Below are 15798 nucleotides of genomic sequence, written 5' to 3' on the forward strand. Positions count from 1 at the left end.
ACGGGAGGTTTCTCCCCTGCACTTGACCTTCTTCTCCTTCAGTCTCCTTCAATTAAAATTTCCTGTCCAGGATTTTATATCCTGCAGAATTTATTAGTTTATTTGACAATAGGTACTTATGATGAAGCCGCATTATTTCTCAGTTTCACATCTGTGCTGTATTCTATTTAAAATTTCCTTGAAACCAGAGAACAGAACTATCCTATCTTGCCTGAGGAAGAGATACAGATGATCATTCATTAGTAAAATAGAAAACATTCCTTCGAATAGAAAATAAAAGCAAAAACCTTAAATTGGAATATTCTCTCAATAGCCTGTGGTGACTGTATCTGAGTGATTTTTCCTTGGGAGTGAACGGTGATTGAGTTAGGTAAGAAGAAATAAAACAAAGGAAAAATTGCTCCTTATGTAAATAGACAATTAAAGCTCGTTCCTGGATGAGATTAAAACAGAAACAAAAAGACAACTGCCTGAGAACTCTTTTATGTGACCAAAACAAAAGCAGCAGCCGAAATAACAGTCGCTTAGAGGATTGTGTTTAGAAGCCAGAGAGCGAAAGTGCCTGAAGCATCCAAGCAGTCCAGGACTGGGTTTCTTTCTCTTTTTTTTAAACTTTGTTCATTTAAAGCCTTTTTTTTTTTTTAGTTGGAAGATAATTGCTTTATACTGTTGGGTTAATTTTTACTGTACAACAACGTGAATCTGCAGTATGTATACATATATCCCCTTCTTAAGCCTCCCTCCCACTCCCTGCATCCCGCCCGTCTAGGTCATCACAGCGCACAGAGCTGAGCTCCCCGGTTATACAGCAACTTCCCACTAGCCATTTATGTTACATGTGGCAGTGTATACTCATCAAGGCTGTTTTCTCAATTCGCCCCACCCCCTTCACGCCCTGTGTCCACACGCGCATTCTCTGCATCCGCATCTCTGTTCCTCGAGGACTGGGTCTCTAGCGCGATAGTTCGCTGTTCATCACTGTGCTGCCCAGTCGTGCTTATGTAACACGTACTTTGCTCTCTGTTGTAACATGTAATTATTCTATTCTTCCCTATCATATTTTGCTACTTTATACATTAAATAATGTAGACCTGAACAGTCAAACATGCTCGATAGAGGTGGAGGTAAAGAGAGAGGTATAGAGATAGATATTTTTAACTCAGCTGCTCACACCTTTAGGAAATTTGAACTCCTCGACCATCAACGCTTCCACCTAGAAAGCTTGGGATTTGCCCACACGTTTCTTGGAGGGAATAGTTTTAGAAGTGGTAGCTTGCGAGGTGTAATTCGGAAAATGATGTGAGCAAGTGAGATGGCTTATCCCTGGTAATTTAGAACACAAATTAGATTATCCTAATCTAGAAGGTTCTAAAAACCTTTCTATGACTTCTCATTGCCATTTAAGAAAAAGTACAAACTACCATTGTTTGCTGGCTCATCCACCTCATCTTGCCTCCTGTTCCTTGTTCTCTGCACCAGCCATACTGGTCTTTCCCTCATCTCCGAGTCTATGCGGCATATTCCTACCTCAAGGCATTTGCCCTTGTCCAGATTTTTGTAAGGCCAGCTCCTTCTGATCACTCAGGTCTTGTCTTGAAGGTCACCTCTGCGTGGTTCTTCCTGACCACCCTAACTAAAGTTAGTCCCCTTCCTGTCTGGTCATGCCTTGTGTCTTTGACTTTTATCTTCCTCATGGGTGCATGCTAAGTCTCCTCATTCATGTCCAACTCTTTGTGACCTTTTGGATCATAGCCCACCAGGCTCCTCTGTCCATGGGATTCCCCAGGCAAGAATACATTATCCAAGCATACTTTATTTTTTAAGTTAGTTACTTTGTTATTGTGTATTTTCTTCTAAGAGAATATAAATTCCATGAAGTCAGGGAACTTACTGGTCTTATACACTGCCATAGCCTTAAAATCTAAAACAGTGCTTGGCATGTAAAAGGTATCAGTAAATATTTTTTGAATGAATGACTTTTTAGAAGATGAAGCCACAGTTCATATGGAGACTCTGCAATAGAGGCATTCAGGGAGGGTGGTGGGGCCTATCCTCCTTGAGCTGCAGGAATAACAAAAGACAGCAGGTGTGACAGTCAGGGAAACACAGGAGTGGGGCCAGAGGGATGATGATAAAAGTCATCTTATTGCCAGGAGAACAGAGACAGCAGATGGGTGTAGCCCCTGGGAAGGATGAACTTGGCTTTCGCAGTGGGAATGGCAGCTCAGTAGCCTGGAATATGTTGTATAAATGCTCCATCCAGGGCTTTTGGCTCAGATTCTGTGAACTTCATAAATCCAAATTCCTTTAAGTTCTCTCCAGGGCAACTTGAGTTTGAGAAACACTGGATAACTTCATTTGAAGTCTAATGTTAGATGAGAGAGAGAGAGAAAGCGAGACAGAGGGAGGAAGGCACACAGAGAGAGAGAGGGAGAGAAAACAAGGAAATCCTATTCAATAGCTTTGCCTCCACTCGAGATAACATTTAAACTCTTTGGAGTACAAACTTCTAGTTATAAGATTAACAAGTTCTGGGAATCCAACATACAACATGGTGATTATAGCTAATAACACTGTATTATGTTCTTGAATGCTGCTAAAGAGTTGACCTTAAATATTCTCATCACAAAGCAGAAATGGTAATTATATGATGGAATGAAGGTGTTAGCTTATGGTGGTAATCATTTATCTTAATAAAGCTGGGGAAAAAAGGCAAGCTTCATCGAAGTAAACAAAACATTTAAGCTCCTGGATAGGTCAGAACTAGCTGTGTTACCACATACTCATTATTCCATTTCCTTCCTTCTTCCTCAGTTTTCTTTCTTGAAAAGAAAATCCCAGGTTAATGATAATTTTGCTGCCGCTTGGTACATTTATTCTCTGCAATTAATGAATGTGCTGAGTGTATTTTACTGAAACCTCAAAGAAGATGTGAAAAGTATACTAGACCCTTAAGTTAAATAATCCTGAGCCCAGACTGAGGTATTTAATCCTTAACTAAGCAAACCTGGGCTTATCAGGCTCCACTTCCTTGGAGAGCCCGGATCAAATATGGGACAGTTGAGTATTTGCAAATTCAACAGCCCTTCTCTACCTGGACATGCAGAGTAAATGCATTGAGTCATGGTTTCCCTTATTATCATGAGAAACAATAGAATGTCGTCCTAGGTGTTACAATTATAAACTGAATGAGAGTGGGAAGATTGACCGTGATTGTGTTGTAGTTTTATGCTAGGTGCCTTTTCTCCTTGTTTTTTCTCCTCCTAACTATTGTTAATGTTAAAAGTCACAGGAAATTTGTGTCTCAGCCACCAAAATATTTACTCCTTTTCCGTTAATGAGATGAGATGTTAAGCACCATTAGGTTTTTGTAGACCTTAAAATTTAACTTTGGCCCTTAGACATTCATTGAAATGTTCAGTTGCTCTAAAGTTTATAGTCCACTTTTAATTTTTCAAGGAAGGCACGGATACATAAAATAAACAGGTTTCATTTTAGGCTAGAGTTTTAAGTAACTCACTAAACCTTTGACTAAGATGCAAACATGTAATTGCATTGTTGAGCTCAGTATTTTGTCACTTTGTGGGGTGTCACCCATTAGAAGGTCATGAAATTAACTTACTGGATAAAGAGTCACAATAAATAAAATGATGTAGAATAGAACATATAAGATTGCATCATGGCTCAGGATTCCTTTTGGAGATGAAAATGTTCTAAATTCACATTGTAATGATGATTTTACAAGTCTTTGAAGATTCTAAAAACCACTGAATTATGTGCTTTAAATGGGTAGATTTTATGGTATGTAAAATATATTTCAATAAAACTATTTTAAAAAAGGGAAAAAAACGACCATTTCAGCAATCTTTTTTCCCCAACTTGTATGTGTGTAAAAAGTTGTTTTGTTAAATGTATTTTGGGATTTGGGACATGGTCAAAAAAGATTGAAAGCTGTTGTTCTAATCCTACTAGCAATTGGGAACTTGAGTATTACAGCTCAAATTCTTGATATACAGGTATACTTATATATCAGGCATTCCTATTTCAAAATTTGGTTGAAGCTTGTGAGCAAAAGCAGTACAAAGGCTGCGCTGACTGGCATGCTACCTGTCTTTCATAGCGAGAATCCTGTGAAGTTGGCTGCAGCAGCGGGGAAGGCGCATATGAAGAGGAAGTGCTAGGTAAGAAGACTCACACAACTATTATTGAAAATAATCTGCACCACTGCAGGGACCTGTCCTCATGTAGGGGCAATAAGCCATCTCTTAAAATATCTAGACTTCTATGTCTCAGTATGATATACAGATGTATATATGTATATATATAATCGAATATATATATTTTTTATTAACTTCAAATGTGTAACCCTATTTAGAGACTCAGCAAAAGTCTTCTTTCAGAGGAAAATAGGGGAAACAGCATATGACATGTTTAGAATTTGAGATTTTGCCCTCAGTTCAGTGGATGCAATCACTTCTCTCTTAATATAAGGGACAAATGTGAATCCTGAGCAACTTGATTATCAGGAAATGCCACTGTTTTAATGAACTGAAAGTGTAGAAATATTTTATTTAATGTGAATTTCATTACTCAGCTAACAGTTTTTCAATTGATTGAGTGCCTTCTATAGTTATGGCTCCTTATAACATATTGGGAAATTTGCAGAATGTATAGAAGTTATGCTTCTCAGTGTTAGATTTGGAGTAAGTAAGGAACTTGACTGTATATGTCTCCAGTTCTCTCTGACTTATTTCAGAGCAGGTTGGGTGTCTTTAAGAGACTTTGCCTGAGTGTTTTAATTCTCTAGTCATTTCTGAAGGATCAACACTTTGATAAACTATAGCCTGTGTTAGCAGCTAGCTTTTCCAGAATTCCCCATTTTTTCCTCCCATTGGAAGATAAACAGTTCCTTCCAGAACAAGAGATGATTGGCTTTTCCATAAGCTGCAGTCCTTGTTTCAGTGGTTGATGAAAATTGGCAGGTGGATCTTTCCTTGCTATCCTGATTTGCTTCTGAATCAGAGTGGTGAATAAACCTTATCCTCTAAGTTCAGGAAAAGATGCCTGCTTTTTCCACTTCTATAATACTGGATGTCCTGGCCAAAGCAAGTAGGCAAGAAAAACACATCCAAATTTGAAAGGTGGAAGTAAAATGATTTTTGTTTGCAAATGATATGCTCTTATATGCAGAAAACCCCAAAGATACCACAAAATACCCTGTTAGAACTAGATTTGGCAAAGTAGCAAGAAACAAAGTTAAAACTAGAAAATCAATTGCATTACTATACTATGCACAAATAATGAACCATCCAAAAAGGAGATTATGGTGAAAATTTCACTTAAAATAGCATCAATAAAATACTTAGAAATTAACCAAGGAGGTGAATGATTTGTAAAGTGAAACGTTCACAAAACATTTCCAAAACAAATTAAAGAAGGCAAGTGAATGGAAAGACATCCCACATTCATGAATTAAAAAACTTGATATATTGTCAAGATGTCAATATTATCAGAGCAATCTACAGATTTAATGCAATCCTTATCAAAATTCCAAATACATTTTTGCAGATGTTTTACATGGGATAGAAAGACTGATTCTGCAATTTATATGGAATCTCAAGTGACCCCAAATTCTGAAAAGAACAAAGTTGGAGGATTCATACTTCCTGATTTCAAACTTATTGCAAACCTATAATAATCAAAACAGTATGGTTCTGGCATTCAGAATTCTAACATTATACAGTGTCTGGGAAGTAGTACCAATAACTGTGTGTACAATTGTAATGTTGCTAATGCTTATAAGTCATGAAATATTTCACAATAAAAAAGAGCAGAATATAGGATTGTTTGGAGCTCAGACAGTTACTTGCACATATAAAAATAATGTGTTTGACACAATGGGCTATAGATATATAGTATAAAATTTAAAAATATCTTGAGATATGTGCCCTGGGTCAGTGGATGGTTCTTTAGCCCTACACATACCCCTGGCACCCACCCCTCTAACCTATATAGAAGTGCTATGACAAGAGAAAACCAGTCTCAGAACACTCCATTTTGCTTGCCTGTACGAAAAACTATCTTCAAAGATTAGATGGCTCAGTGGGTAAAGAATCTGCCTGCAATGCTGGAGACACAGGATATGCAGGTTCAATCCCTGGGTCAGAAAGATCCCCTGGAGAAGGAAATGGCTACCCACTTCAATATTTTTGCTTGGAAAACCCCATGGACAGAGGAGCCTGGTGGGCTGCATCCAAAGGATCACAAAGAGTTGGACACGACTAAGCAGGTAGGCAGGATGAGGGGAAAAAAGCTGCCAGACCAACTGGCTGATTTAAAGAAATAAACCACCTGAATTATAGGCATCAGTTACTGTTCAGATGAATAATTGTGGCAAGATGTAGCAGGAGCGTGCTGAGATGAAGCAGGGACATGCTGTCCTATGTCGACAGACATGGGATGTGGTGAATGAAATCTTGTTTTCTCCCCAGAAAATGCAGACCTCCCCACTGCACCCTTTGCTTCTTCCATTGGAAGCCATGGTATGACATTACGATGGAAATCAGCCAACATCTCTGGAGTAAAATACATCATTCAGTGGAAATACACACAACTTCCTGGAAGCTGGACTTACACTGAGGTATGAACCACTGCCTATGTACCTGCATGCCCATTCAGTCATGCGACCCCATGGATTGTAGCCCTCCTGGCTCCTCTGCCCATGGGATTCTCCAGGCAAGAATGCTGGAGTGGGTTGCCACTTCCTCCTCCAGGGGATCCCAACCATGGATCTAACCTGTGCCTCTTGTGTCTCCTGCATTGGCAGGTGGATGCTTTACCACCGCTGAACTTCAATCTTTGCTACTCTTCATGCTAAACCTTTTATTTTTGAGGAAAATATATTATTGGATATAGATAGTATTCCTTCAGCTCAGCATCACATAACCATCTACTCATATCATTGGTCATTATCTGTCCATCCCATTGAAAATGATGCCAACTAGAGTGGAGGTCAGGGAAGTCATCCAGGTGCGTCCCTATTAAGACAGCAAAAGCAGGTTCAGAGAACAGTCCCAAGACACCAAGTATTTTAACACAGAAAATTAAAGGAAAGCCTTGAGGTAAATGCCAAATAATTGAATCCATAATTTTGCAGGTTTGAAGACGGAAGGAATTTCGGTGTGAATTGTGTGGGCTGAGATCGGGATATCTCAGCTCTGAGCTCCAGGCCTCCTTTTCAGCTGGCCTGGCAGGCCCTGAGCTGTGTGTGCTTAGTTGCTCAGTCCTGTCTGACTGTTTGTGACCCGCATGGACTGTAGCCCTCCAGGCTCCTCTGTCCATGGAATTCTCCAGGCAACAGTACGGGAGTGGGCAGCCATTCCCTTCTCCAGGGGATCTTCCCGATCCAGGGATGGAACCCAGGTCTCCCGCGCTGCAGGTGGACTCTTTACTGTCTGAGCCACCTGGGAAGCCCTGGGTCACTTCACATCCAGAAGGCCAGGCATCACCTGCAAACGAATCTGTGCTCTTGGGTCACAATATGCGGAAGTGATTCCATAACTACTGATGTTTGATCTCTCATTGATTAGGCCGTGTCCAAGCTCTCCTATGTGGTAGAGCCCCTGCATCCCTTCACTGAATATGTTTTTCGAGTGGTTTGGATCTTCACAGCCCAGCTGCATCTGTATTCCCCTCCAAGTCCCAGTTACAGGACTCATCCTTATGGAGGTAGGGCATGCATACCTTGCTCGAGAAATCAGGGGTCATTCCAAAGCTTTGGTTTAGTCTGCTTTTATTTTAAATAGTGAAATAGATTTATTCCTTTGTTAATCAATCCACCTAACAATGAGGTGCATAACTAGGTGTCAAGTTGTCTTCTAGGTGCTCCCCATGAAAAGTGAAAGTGTTAGTCACTCAGTCCTGTCTGACTTTTTGTGCCCCCATGGACTGTAGCCTGACAGGCTCCTCTCTCCATGGGATTTCCCAGGCAAGAACACTGGAGTGGGCTGCCATTTCCTTCTCCAAGGGATCTTCTTGACCCAGGGATTGAACCCACAATGCAGGCAGATTCTTTACCATCTGAGCCACCGGGGAATCCAGGTGCCCACCATACCTCTGATCAAAACAAAAGTCTCTGCTCTAGTGAAGCTCTCATTTTGGTGGAAAGGAAATTCCCTCAACAGTAAATCTAATAAAAAAGGAAAGTATACTGTGAGTAGGAAGACGTGGGTTGCTATGGTAAGAAAAATGCTTTGAGCAGGGTCTGTCCATGAGAAATGGGGAGTGCATTAAAGCAGTTGGTCAGAATAAGCCTCATTATGTGATTAGGAGTTATGGAAGGTTTTACAGGAGTAATTGCTTCAAATGCTCCTTAAAAAGATAATTGGCAAATACACACAGACTGCATTGAGTGATATTGAGTGATATTGATTGATAGGGACTGAGAAGTACAGAAGAAGCAAGACCAACTGGGAGGTTATTATTGTACTTCAGCTTTTGGTTAGAGATGATTTTTAAAAATAGTCAATATGTTGGAACATTTTCTGATTTATTCTTTCAAAGATTTGACTTCCATACTGGGAAAAGGATTCAAGCCTAGAGCCTTTCAGAGAGATAAATGCCAGGGGAAGACATTCAGGGAGACTTTCTGGTGTTCTCAACATCTGAGTTAGCTGAGGAGACTTGGAAGGGCTTATTCCAAGCCAGATGTTGGATGTCCCTACCGCTCAGTTCTGGAGAATCAGCTGCGTGCAGAGACCCTCACACTGAACTAGGCCTTGGACCAAACCTCAGCAGGACAGCTGATGAAGCTGGTTGGGGCATTTTCCCTCTCCCCTGATTAGTGCCTTCTTTTTGCTTATCAGATTTTAGGTACATGTGGTCCCTCTGATGATTATTCCCTGACCATCCTCAGGATCTCAGATTAGACATGGGTCTGGGGCAATATTTGAAATGTTCCAGATCAGAGTAGAATACATAGATCCTTTTTGTTCAGAGCAGTGCCTCATGGACTCCAACAGTATGGGAACATTTTCCAGTACTGGAGACATACGGTGGTCCAGGGCAGATGATTAGTTAAATCAAAGTAGCGAAGAAGGCAAATTTTGCTTTCCATTTCTGAGTCTTTCTCTGGATATGCAAGCCTCCAAACCCTTCATATGTTTCTGTTCTTGCACTGGGTATCCTTTCCATGGATAACATCTCATGCTTCAATTCTGTCTCACTTTTTTAGCCACATCAAAACTTACAGAGTTATCCATTTTGTGTTCTGTCACCTTGTGGCCCTTTTCTCAATCAGCTATAGGAAATATATGACTTTAGATGGTTATTATCACCTTTTAATTGGGGCCCTTATGAAGATAATTTCTTAATCATGTGGAATAATCACCTTGTCTAACCTGACCAGCCTTTTCAGGGACGACTTTTGTCAGAGGGATTTGGGCTACTCACAACTTGCCATGGAGGAGGCATGGAATGTACTTGCAGCAGGGTAGATCATGCCTGTCTGGGTGTGGACTAAAAAGTTAGGTTTTCTGACATCCTAATTCCGATTCGCTAGGAGATGATTCCTACTTCCCCGCCCACCTGAGTCACTTGGTGCGTGGAGCTGAGGAGTGAGGCAATGATATCTGTGTTTGCTCAAGCTCCGTCTGAGAGTTGGGGAAGAACTGTATCAGAGATCAGTTGAAGGGCCTTTTTAAAACACAGCCAGTGTGTGGGGGGGTGCTGCTCTGGCTTCTCTCTCCCCACTCTAAGGGGACAGCGGTGATGCAGGGCACCTCCCAGAAACTGTTCAGAGGGAGAGAGCCTGCTGAAGAGCAAAGTGCTATCAGTCTGCCTTTCTATGAAAAGAGGAAATAACGGGTGGGGTTGCAGGGCATAGGAGGTATGGAAAGCAGGTGCGGACTGGGCTGTTAGGTCATTTGTTTTCCTTTCTGTTCTTTGCCACTGGGGTAGGTCCTACAGTCTGTGGGTGAATGCTTGGTTAGCAAATGCATGCTCATTTTCGTCCTTCATGAGGGAAGGGATACTGCTAAGGCACAGAAAACCTGGATTTGGGGGACCTTGAGAGCTGAGGGGAGGAGAGTACTGTCTGGGTCAGCAGAGCTAATGCCAGCAAAAGGGAAGCAGGCTGTTCTAATTCAGGCTTATCTAAATCCCTATCTCTAGCTAGAACTGGTCCAGCCACAGGACCCTAATGAGGGAAAAAGCCCCAGGCCTTACTTCTTTCGACTCATGTTAATCATTGACTTCAGTTTTGTTACAGAGTCTCTTCCCCTTCCTAACCTGGTTCCATCCCGCGTTTCAACTCAGTCAGGTATCTGGAGATTTTTAACAGTTTTTTTTTTTTCCCCCTACAGCATTATCCTATTTGTAGACTTCCACGTTTAATTTTATTGCATAAATTAGAAGTGAGGAAAATAACACTTTCTTTAAAGAGTCCCTTAGAAGAGTAGCTAACTGATATTGTTTAGGGATCAAGAATTGCAGTTCATAGATATATTACCACCTCCTACCACTTATTGTGACTATTAAAGAAAATATTTCATTTATGCTAAGTTTTCAAAAAATAAGACTTTTACCCTACCCTATTTACGTTTTTCTCTGTATATTTTCTGCTCACAGTGTTACCATTGTCTCTTCTAGTTCCTGAAACTGCTCCTTTCATTAGGAATATTGAAAGCTCAAGTCCCGACACGGTGGAAGTCAGTTGGGCTCCACCTCAATTCCCAGGTGGACCTATTTTGGGATATAACTTAAGGCTGATCAGCAAAAATCAGAAATTAGATTCAGGGACACAGAGAACCAGTTTCCAGTTTTACTCCACTCTACCAAATACCACCTACAGGTAAGAATTTAGTGGTGCATGAAGAATATAACCAGCATGGGTGCATTCATGATAATTATCTAAGAAATATGGCTACAAAATAATTTAAAATGTATTTTGAGATGTCTCATTGACTTTGTGCTGCTGGTTTGAAGTTGTGTTTTCCCTCAAGTTTGTAGACTTACTAGATTACACCATCCTAAGCAAAAACATTTTCAAGCATTTCTATTATATTCAAAGAAAAATACAAATGTGAGCTCATAAATATGGGCTAAAAAAAGACAACATAAGCACCATCAATATCATTTCTTCATTTAATCCAACATGAAGAAAGTAAAGAGGTAGAATTCTGTTAATGGTATTTTTACATTAACTGTTAAGGGAATTATTTTATTATTGTTAACTTTTCTAGCATTTACTAAGACCTCCATAAATTAGGGCATGAATGAGGGTCATGCAGATAGCAGAGTTCAGTTTTTTACCTCTGTGACCCTGAACTATTCTGTGGGGAATGCAAACAAGGACATGATTGATGGTCATTTCGGTGCTGAGCAGCCGCACCAAGTAACTAGATACACGCGTTGCCACCTTGTCCTTTAAATAGAAACGTTATTGCTCCTTCTATTTTTATCTTACCTTCACACCATGCCATGTAAAATACATCTCTCCAAATTGTTTCTGGAATAGGTTTTCTATTGCAGCAGTAAATGAAGTTGGTGAGGGGCCGGAAGCAGAATCTAGCATTACCACTCCGTCTCCAGCAGGTATAGACTGGCGGTGTGCCTCCTGTTACTGGGAAGTTGAGGGGTGGAAGGGTGGATTCAGATCTGACAGGTCCTGTGTCATCCAGTGTTTCTTAAGCCCCTACTCGTCTGCCAAATAACACTGTCTTGTGAATACTGGATAAGTTTCAACTTTAAATGAAAAATCAGTCCCATCTGACAAACAGGAGTAAGTTGTCAGAGCAAAGTTTTCACACTGAAATTTAAAAATTAAAAAAAGAAAAAAAAGGAATTAAAAAAATGGCCCCAAGCAAACTCTTGGTTTCAGTTAAAGTCTCTAGTGATTATGGGAGAAGGCAATGGCAACCCACTCCAGTACTCTTGCCTGGAAAATCCCATGGACGAAGGAGCCTGGTGGGCTGCAGTCCATGGGGTTGCTAAGATTCGGGCACGACTGAGCGACTTCCCTTTCACTTTTCACTTTCATGCATTGGAGAAGAAAACGGCAACCCACTCCAGTGTTCTTGCCTGGAGAATCCCAGGGATGGGGGAGCCTGGTGGGCTGCCGTCTGTGGGGTCGCACAGAGTCGGACACGACTGAAGCGACTTAGCAGCAGCAGTGATTATTACTTTCATTTACATACTTAGGGAATACATATATCCTACTCTAACCTCCGCTTTATGGGTCATCATTTAATAAAGATCAGATATCTTTTTCTTCCAGTTTCCTTTAGGTTTTCAAATCTATCTGGACTTAGTAAGTTACATTTTACTATTCTGAATATTCAAACTACGAAATTAGCTCTTGTTATTAATTGGCAAGTACCTATTTTTTTTTTTTTTTGGCTTCAGCATTTTAACATTTGCTTTGGGAGACTAAATATTTACTGCATGACTCCCATGTAAGCAAAATCTTAATAAAAGAAAATGCTCTCTAAGAAGCACCAGAAATATTTTGGGGAAAGTTAGTTCAAAACGTTTGGAATAACACGCGAAAACTCAAAATACTAGGAATGAGTTTTCTGTCTTTGTGGCAACCCTGTTTGCTGACTTGACCTCCCATTCCCCAAATCTGCCCCCAGATATGCCAGTGGGTATTTATTGAATGTCATCCATTACTAACCTTTAGTTTCTTTGGGTGTTACTAGACTCTAGGAAAGAAGAGGTATTTTTGTTATACAAGAAGCATCCCAAGGACGAGTTAAATATAGAGTAGGTTTAAGGTTGTTATTACTGTGATTGCTGCATAACATTTATTAATTACCCTAAAAGTGTTGATCAAGGCACAATGCATCAGTCTCCAGTCGAATAGGACGTCACACAGAGTTCTGCAGTCCTCAAATTTCATTACTACAGGCTTTTCTCCTGCCTCAAAGGGAGAGATAATTGAAGACAAAACAGAGGCAACCAAAGTCTATCTATATATGTGTGTTATGCAACCAGCCCCTCCAGCCTGGGCTGGACTACCTTCACCAAGCAGTCAGATTCCCAGAGTGGAGGATAATGAGCTGAGCTCCTATTTGGGCAAGGCTGTTGAGAACAGTGATACTGCATATGATGTTATTTTGAGGGCATTCAGGGGCCCATACCCAGAAATCCTACTTGGTTGATACAGTACTTCCCGCCCCAATCACAGAATGTGATTTATACCACAGTTGAAATACCCCAGTATCTTCAGAGAATATCTGGCAAAGCTCTTCCGTGTGCCAGTCCCCTTGTTTTTAAGGGTGGTATTGATCTTTTTTGTGTCAATATGTATATAATTGGTCTGTCTGTCTATAAAGTCATATTGTTGTTTTAGTTCAAGAAGAGGAACAGTGGCTCTTTTTATCCAGGAAAACTTCTCTAAGAAAGAGATCTTTAAAACATTTAGTAGATGAAGCATATTGCCTTCAGTCAGATGCCACACACCATAATATTACAGGTCAGTGCAATAGAGAAAAATGTTTCCTTAGTGTGTAAGGACAGATCCAGGTTGACTTTAATACCTTTGTTAAAGATTAAATAAATGAGTTCTCTTTAGTGTCTGTGTTTTGTCTGGTTGTTTCATAGTAACACATGTATTTGCATCACTTTTCCAGGAATATCAGTTAATGTCCACCAGCAGGTTGTTTATTTCTCTGAAGGAACTCTCATATGGGTGAAGGACGCTGCCAACATGTCTGATGTGTCCGGCCTGAGAATTTTTTACAGAGGCTCAGGATTAATTTCTTCCATCTCCATAGACTGGCTTTATCAGAAAATGTATTTCATCATGGATGAACTGGTTAGTCTGAGAACTTAAAGTGAACAACTAGATATTGAAAATCTAATGCATATCTTGACATATTAATATTTATAAGTAAACATAATTCTTTCATTTGATAATTAATCATTGAGTGTTTACTATGTTTTAGCTACTGGGTTAGCAATGAATCATACATAGAGTCTTATAGGAGGGTCTAGATTTTACCTAGTACTAGGTACTTTACTTAGTCCTATTATACCATTAAACCATCTTTCTTGTGATTTTTCAGAGCTGTGAGTTTTCACTAATGATAATTTGACTTCCATGAGACAGTGGTACCTGAATTATCACTGGGTAACAACTGCCAATCATGATTAAAATCAGCTGTGAGCATTTTAAATTATGTAATAACCGTGGATAACTTTAGTAGGTTTCTGAAAATATTGGTATTATCAAATCAAGTTTCCTTTTTTGAAAGAGAGGCTGGTCTCAATTACTGTGGCTGGAAGCCCATAAGCTTCAGTTCAGTTCAGTTGCTCAGTCGTGTCCAACTCTTTGCCACCCCATGGGCTGCAGAGCACCAGGCTTCCCTGTCCATCACCAACTCCCAGAGTTTACTCGTATCATGTCCATGAGTTGGTGATGCCATCCAACCATCTCATCCTCTGTCATCCCCTTCTCCTCCCGCCTTCAATCTTTTCCAGCATCAGGATCTTTTCAAGTGAGTCAGCTCTTCGCCTCAGGTGGCCAAAGTATTGGAGTTTCAGCTTCAACGTCAGTCCTTCCAATGAATATTCAGGACTGATTTCCTTTAGGATGGACTGGTTGGATCTCCTTGCAGTCCAAGGGACTCTCAAGAGTCTTCTCCAACACCACAGTTCAAAAGCATCAATTCTTCAGTGCTTAGATAGGCCCATAAGCTTAGACATAGCTAAAATATTAATAAAAGTAGTTCAGTGTCTCCACAAATATGAAAAATATGTACTTGTATTTCACGGATACCAAGAGAATATGAACTCATTAGGATATAGGATATAAAACTTGTCTTTTAAGGGCTTTTTTATGTTTTCAAAAAGTGCTCTGTGACTAGTGAAATTCTAAGCACAGAACAGTTGCTCCAGGAATATTTGTTGGCCAAACTGACTAGAGATACTAATGCTACTGATGTACTTTTCTCTAGGTATGTGTCTGTGATTTAGAGAACTGCTCAAACATTGAGACAATTACACCTCCCTCAATCATTGCACCTCAAAAAATAGTGGCTGATTCATACAATGGGTAAGTGTTAGCCTTGTAAATGTGAATTCTCTTCCTTTGGCAAGAATCTTAGGGAAACTTGCTTGCTAATAAGATCGTAGTGCCAGATGAGCCCATCTGATTTCATATTTAATTAAATCCAGGCAAAGTTTTCATTCTTATAGAGCAAAGAGGAAATTTCTTTAAAACTTCACCCACAACTTTTCTAGGTAAGCAGGTTTTCCTTTCTCCTTTGAAGTAGATTATGGGCATATGGGAAAAATCTCTTCTCTGGGACTCGGGGACCTGGCTTCTCTTCTTGGGTTTGTCATGATTTTATGCACGACTCAGAGTTTTATTCCCCCTCAGCTCTTCCAATGAGAAGCCCTTCCTGCCTATCTTTCCTCTCTTCATTACACCATTTTCTCTTGCTGAGCAGTTCAGTGCCTGTTTGCTTTTCTGGTCTGGTTATCATGTCTATTGGGAGACAGGTTTAGCATTCTTCCCCTGACTCCTTTCTGCTGATTTTGGGTGGTCCTTCCCAGCTGTTTTGACTCAATTGTGGGGTATTTCACCATGATTTTGTAAAATGCTAACACTATTGCCTCACTCATTTGTGAATATTTTTAAAAGCTTGTTACTGTTGTTCAGTTACTAGGTTGTGTCTGACTCCTTGTGACCCCATGAACTGCAGCATGCCAGGCTTCCCTGTCCTTCACTTTCTCCAGGAGTTTGCTCAAACTCAAGTCTACTGAGTCAGTGATGCCATCCAACCATCTCATCCT

The 15798-nt window shown here is 40.3% G+C and overlaps 1 protein-coding gene across 2 annotated transcripts in view; it reads left to right on the top strand.

Moving 5' to 3' along the window:
* ROS1 (ROS proto-oncogene 1, receptor tyrosine kinase) overlaps positions 1–15798 on the top strand; it is a 125288-nt gene that overhangs the window by 19813 nt on the left and 89677 nt on the right. For both annotated transcript variants that reach the window (XM_040238425.1, XM_040238424.1), the window contains exons 5-12: positions 4121–4181; positions 6492–6640; positions 7590–7728; positions 10648–10849; positions 11516–11592; positions 13352–13474; positions 13632–13816; positions 14958–15055. In XM_040238425.1, coding sequence (XP_040094359.1) covers positions 4121–4181; positions 6492–6640; positions 7590–7728; positions 10648–10849; positions 11516–11592; positions 13352–13474; positions 13632–13816; positions 14958–15055 — 1034 coding nt within the window. The remainder of the gene's footprint in view (positions 1–4120; positions 4182–6491; positions 6641–7589; positions 7729–10647; positions 10850–11515; positions 11593–13351; positions 13475–13631; positions 13817–14957; positions 15056–15798) is intronic.

This window comes from Oryx dammah, unplaced genomic scaffold (genome assembly GCF_014754425.2).
Source record: "Oryx dammah isolate SB20612 unplaced genomic scaffold, SCBI_Odam_1.1 HiC_scaffold_4, whole genome shotgun sequence".
Lineage (NCBI taxonomy): Eukaryota > Metazoa > Chordata > Mammalia > Artiodactyla > Bovidae > Oryx > Oryx dammah.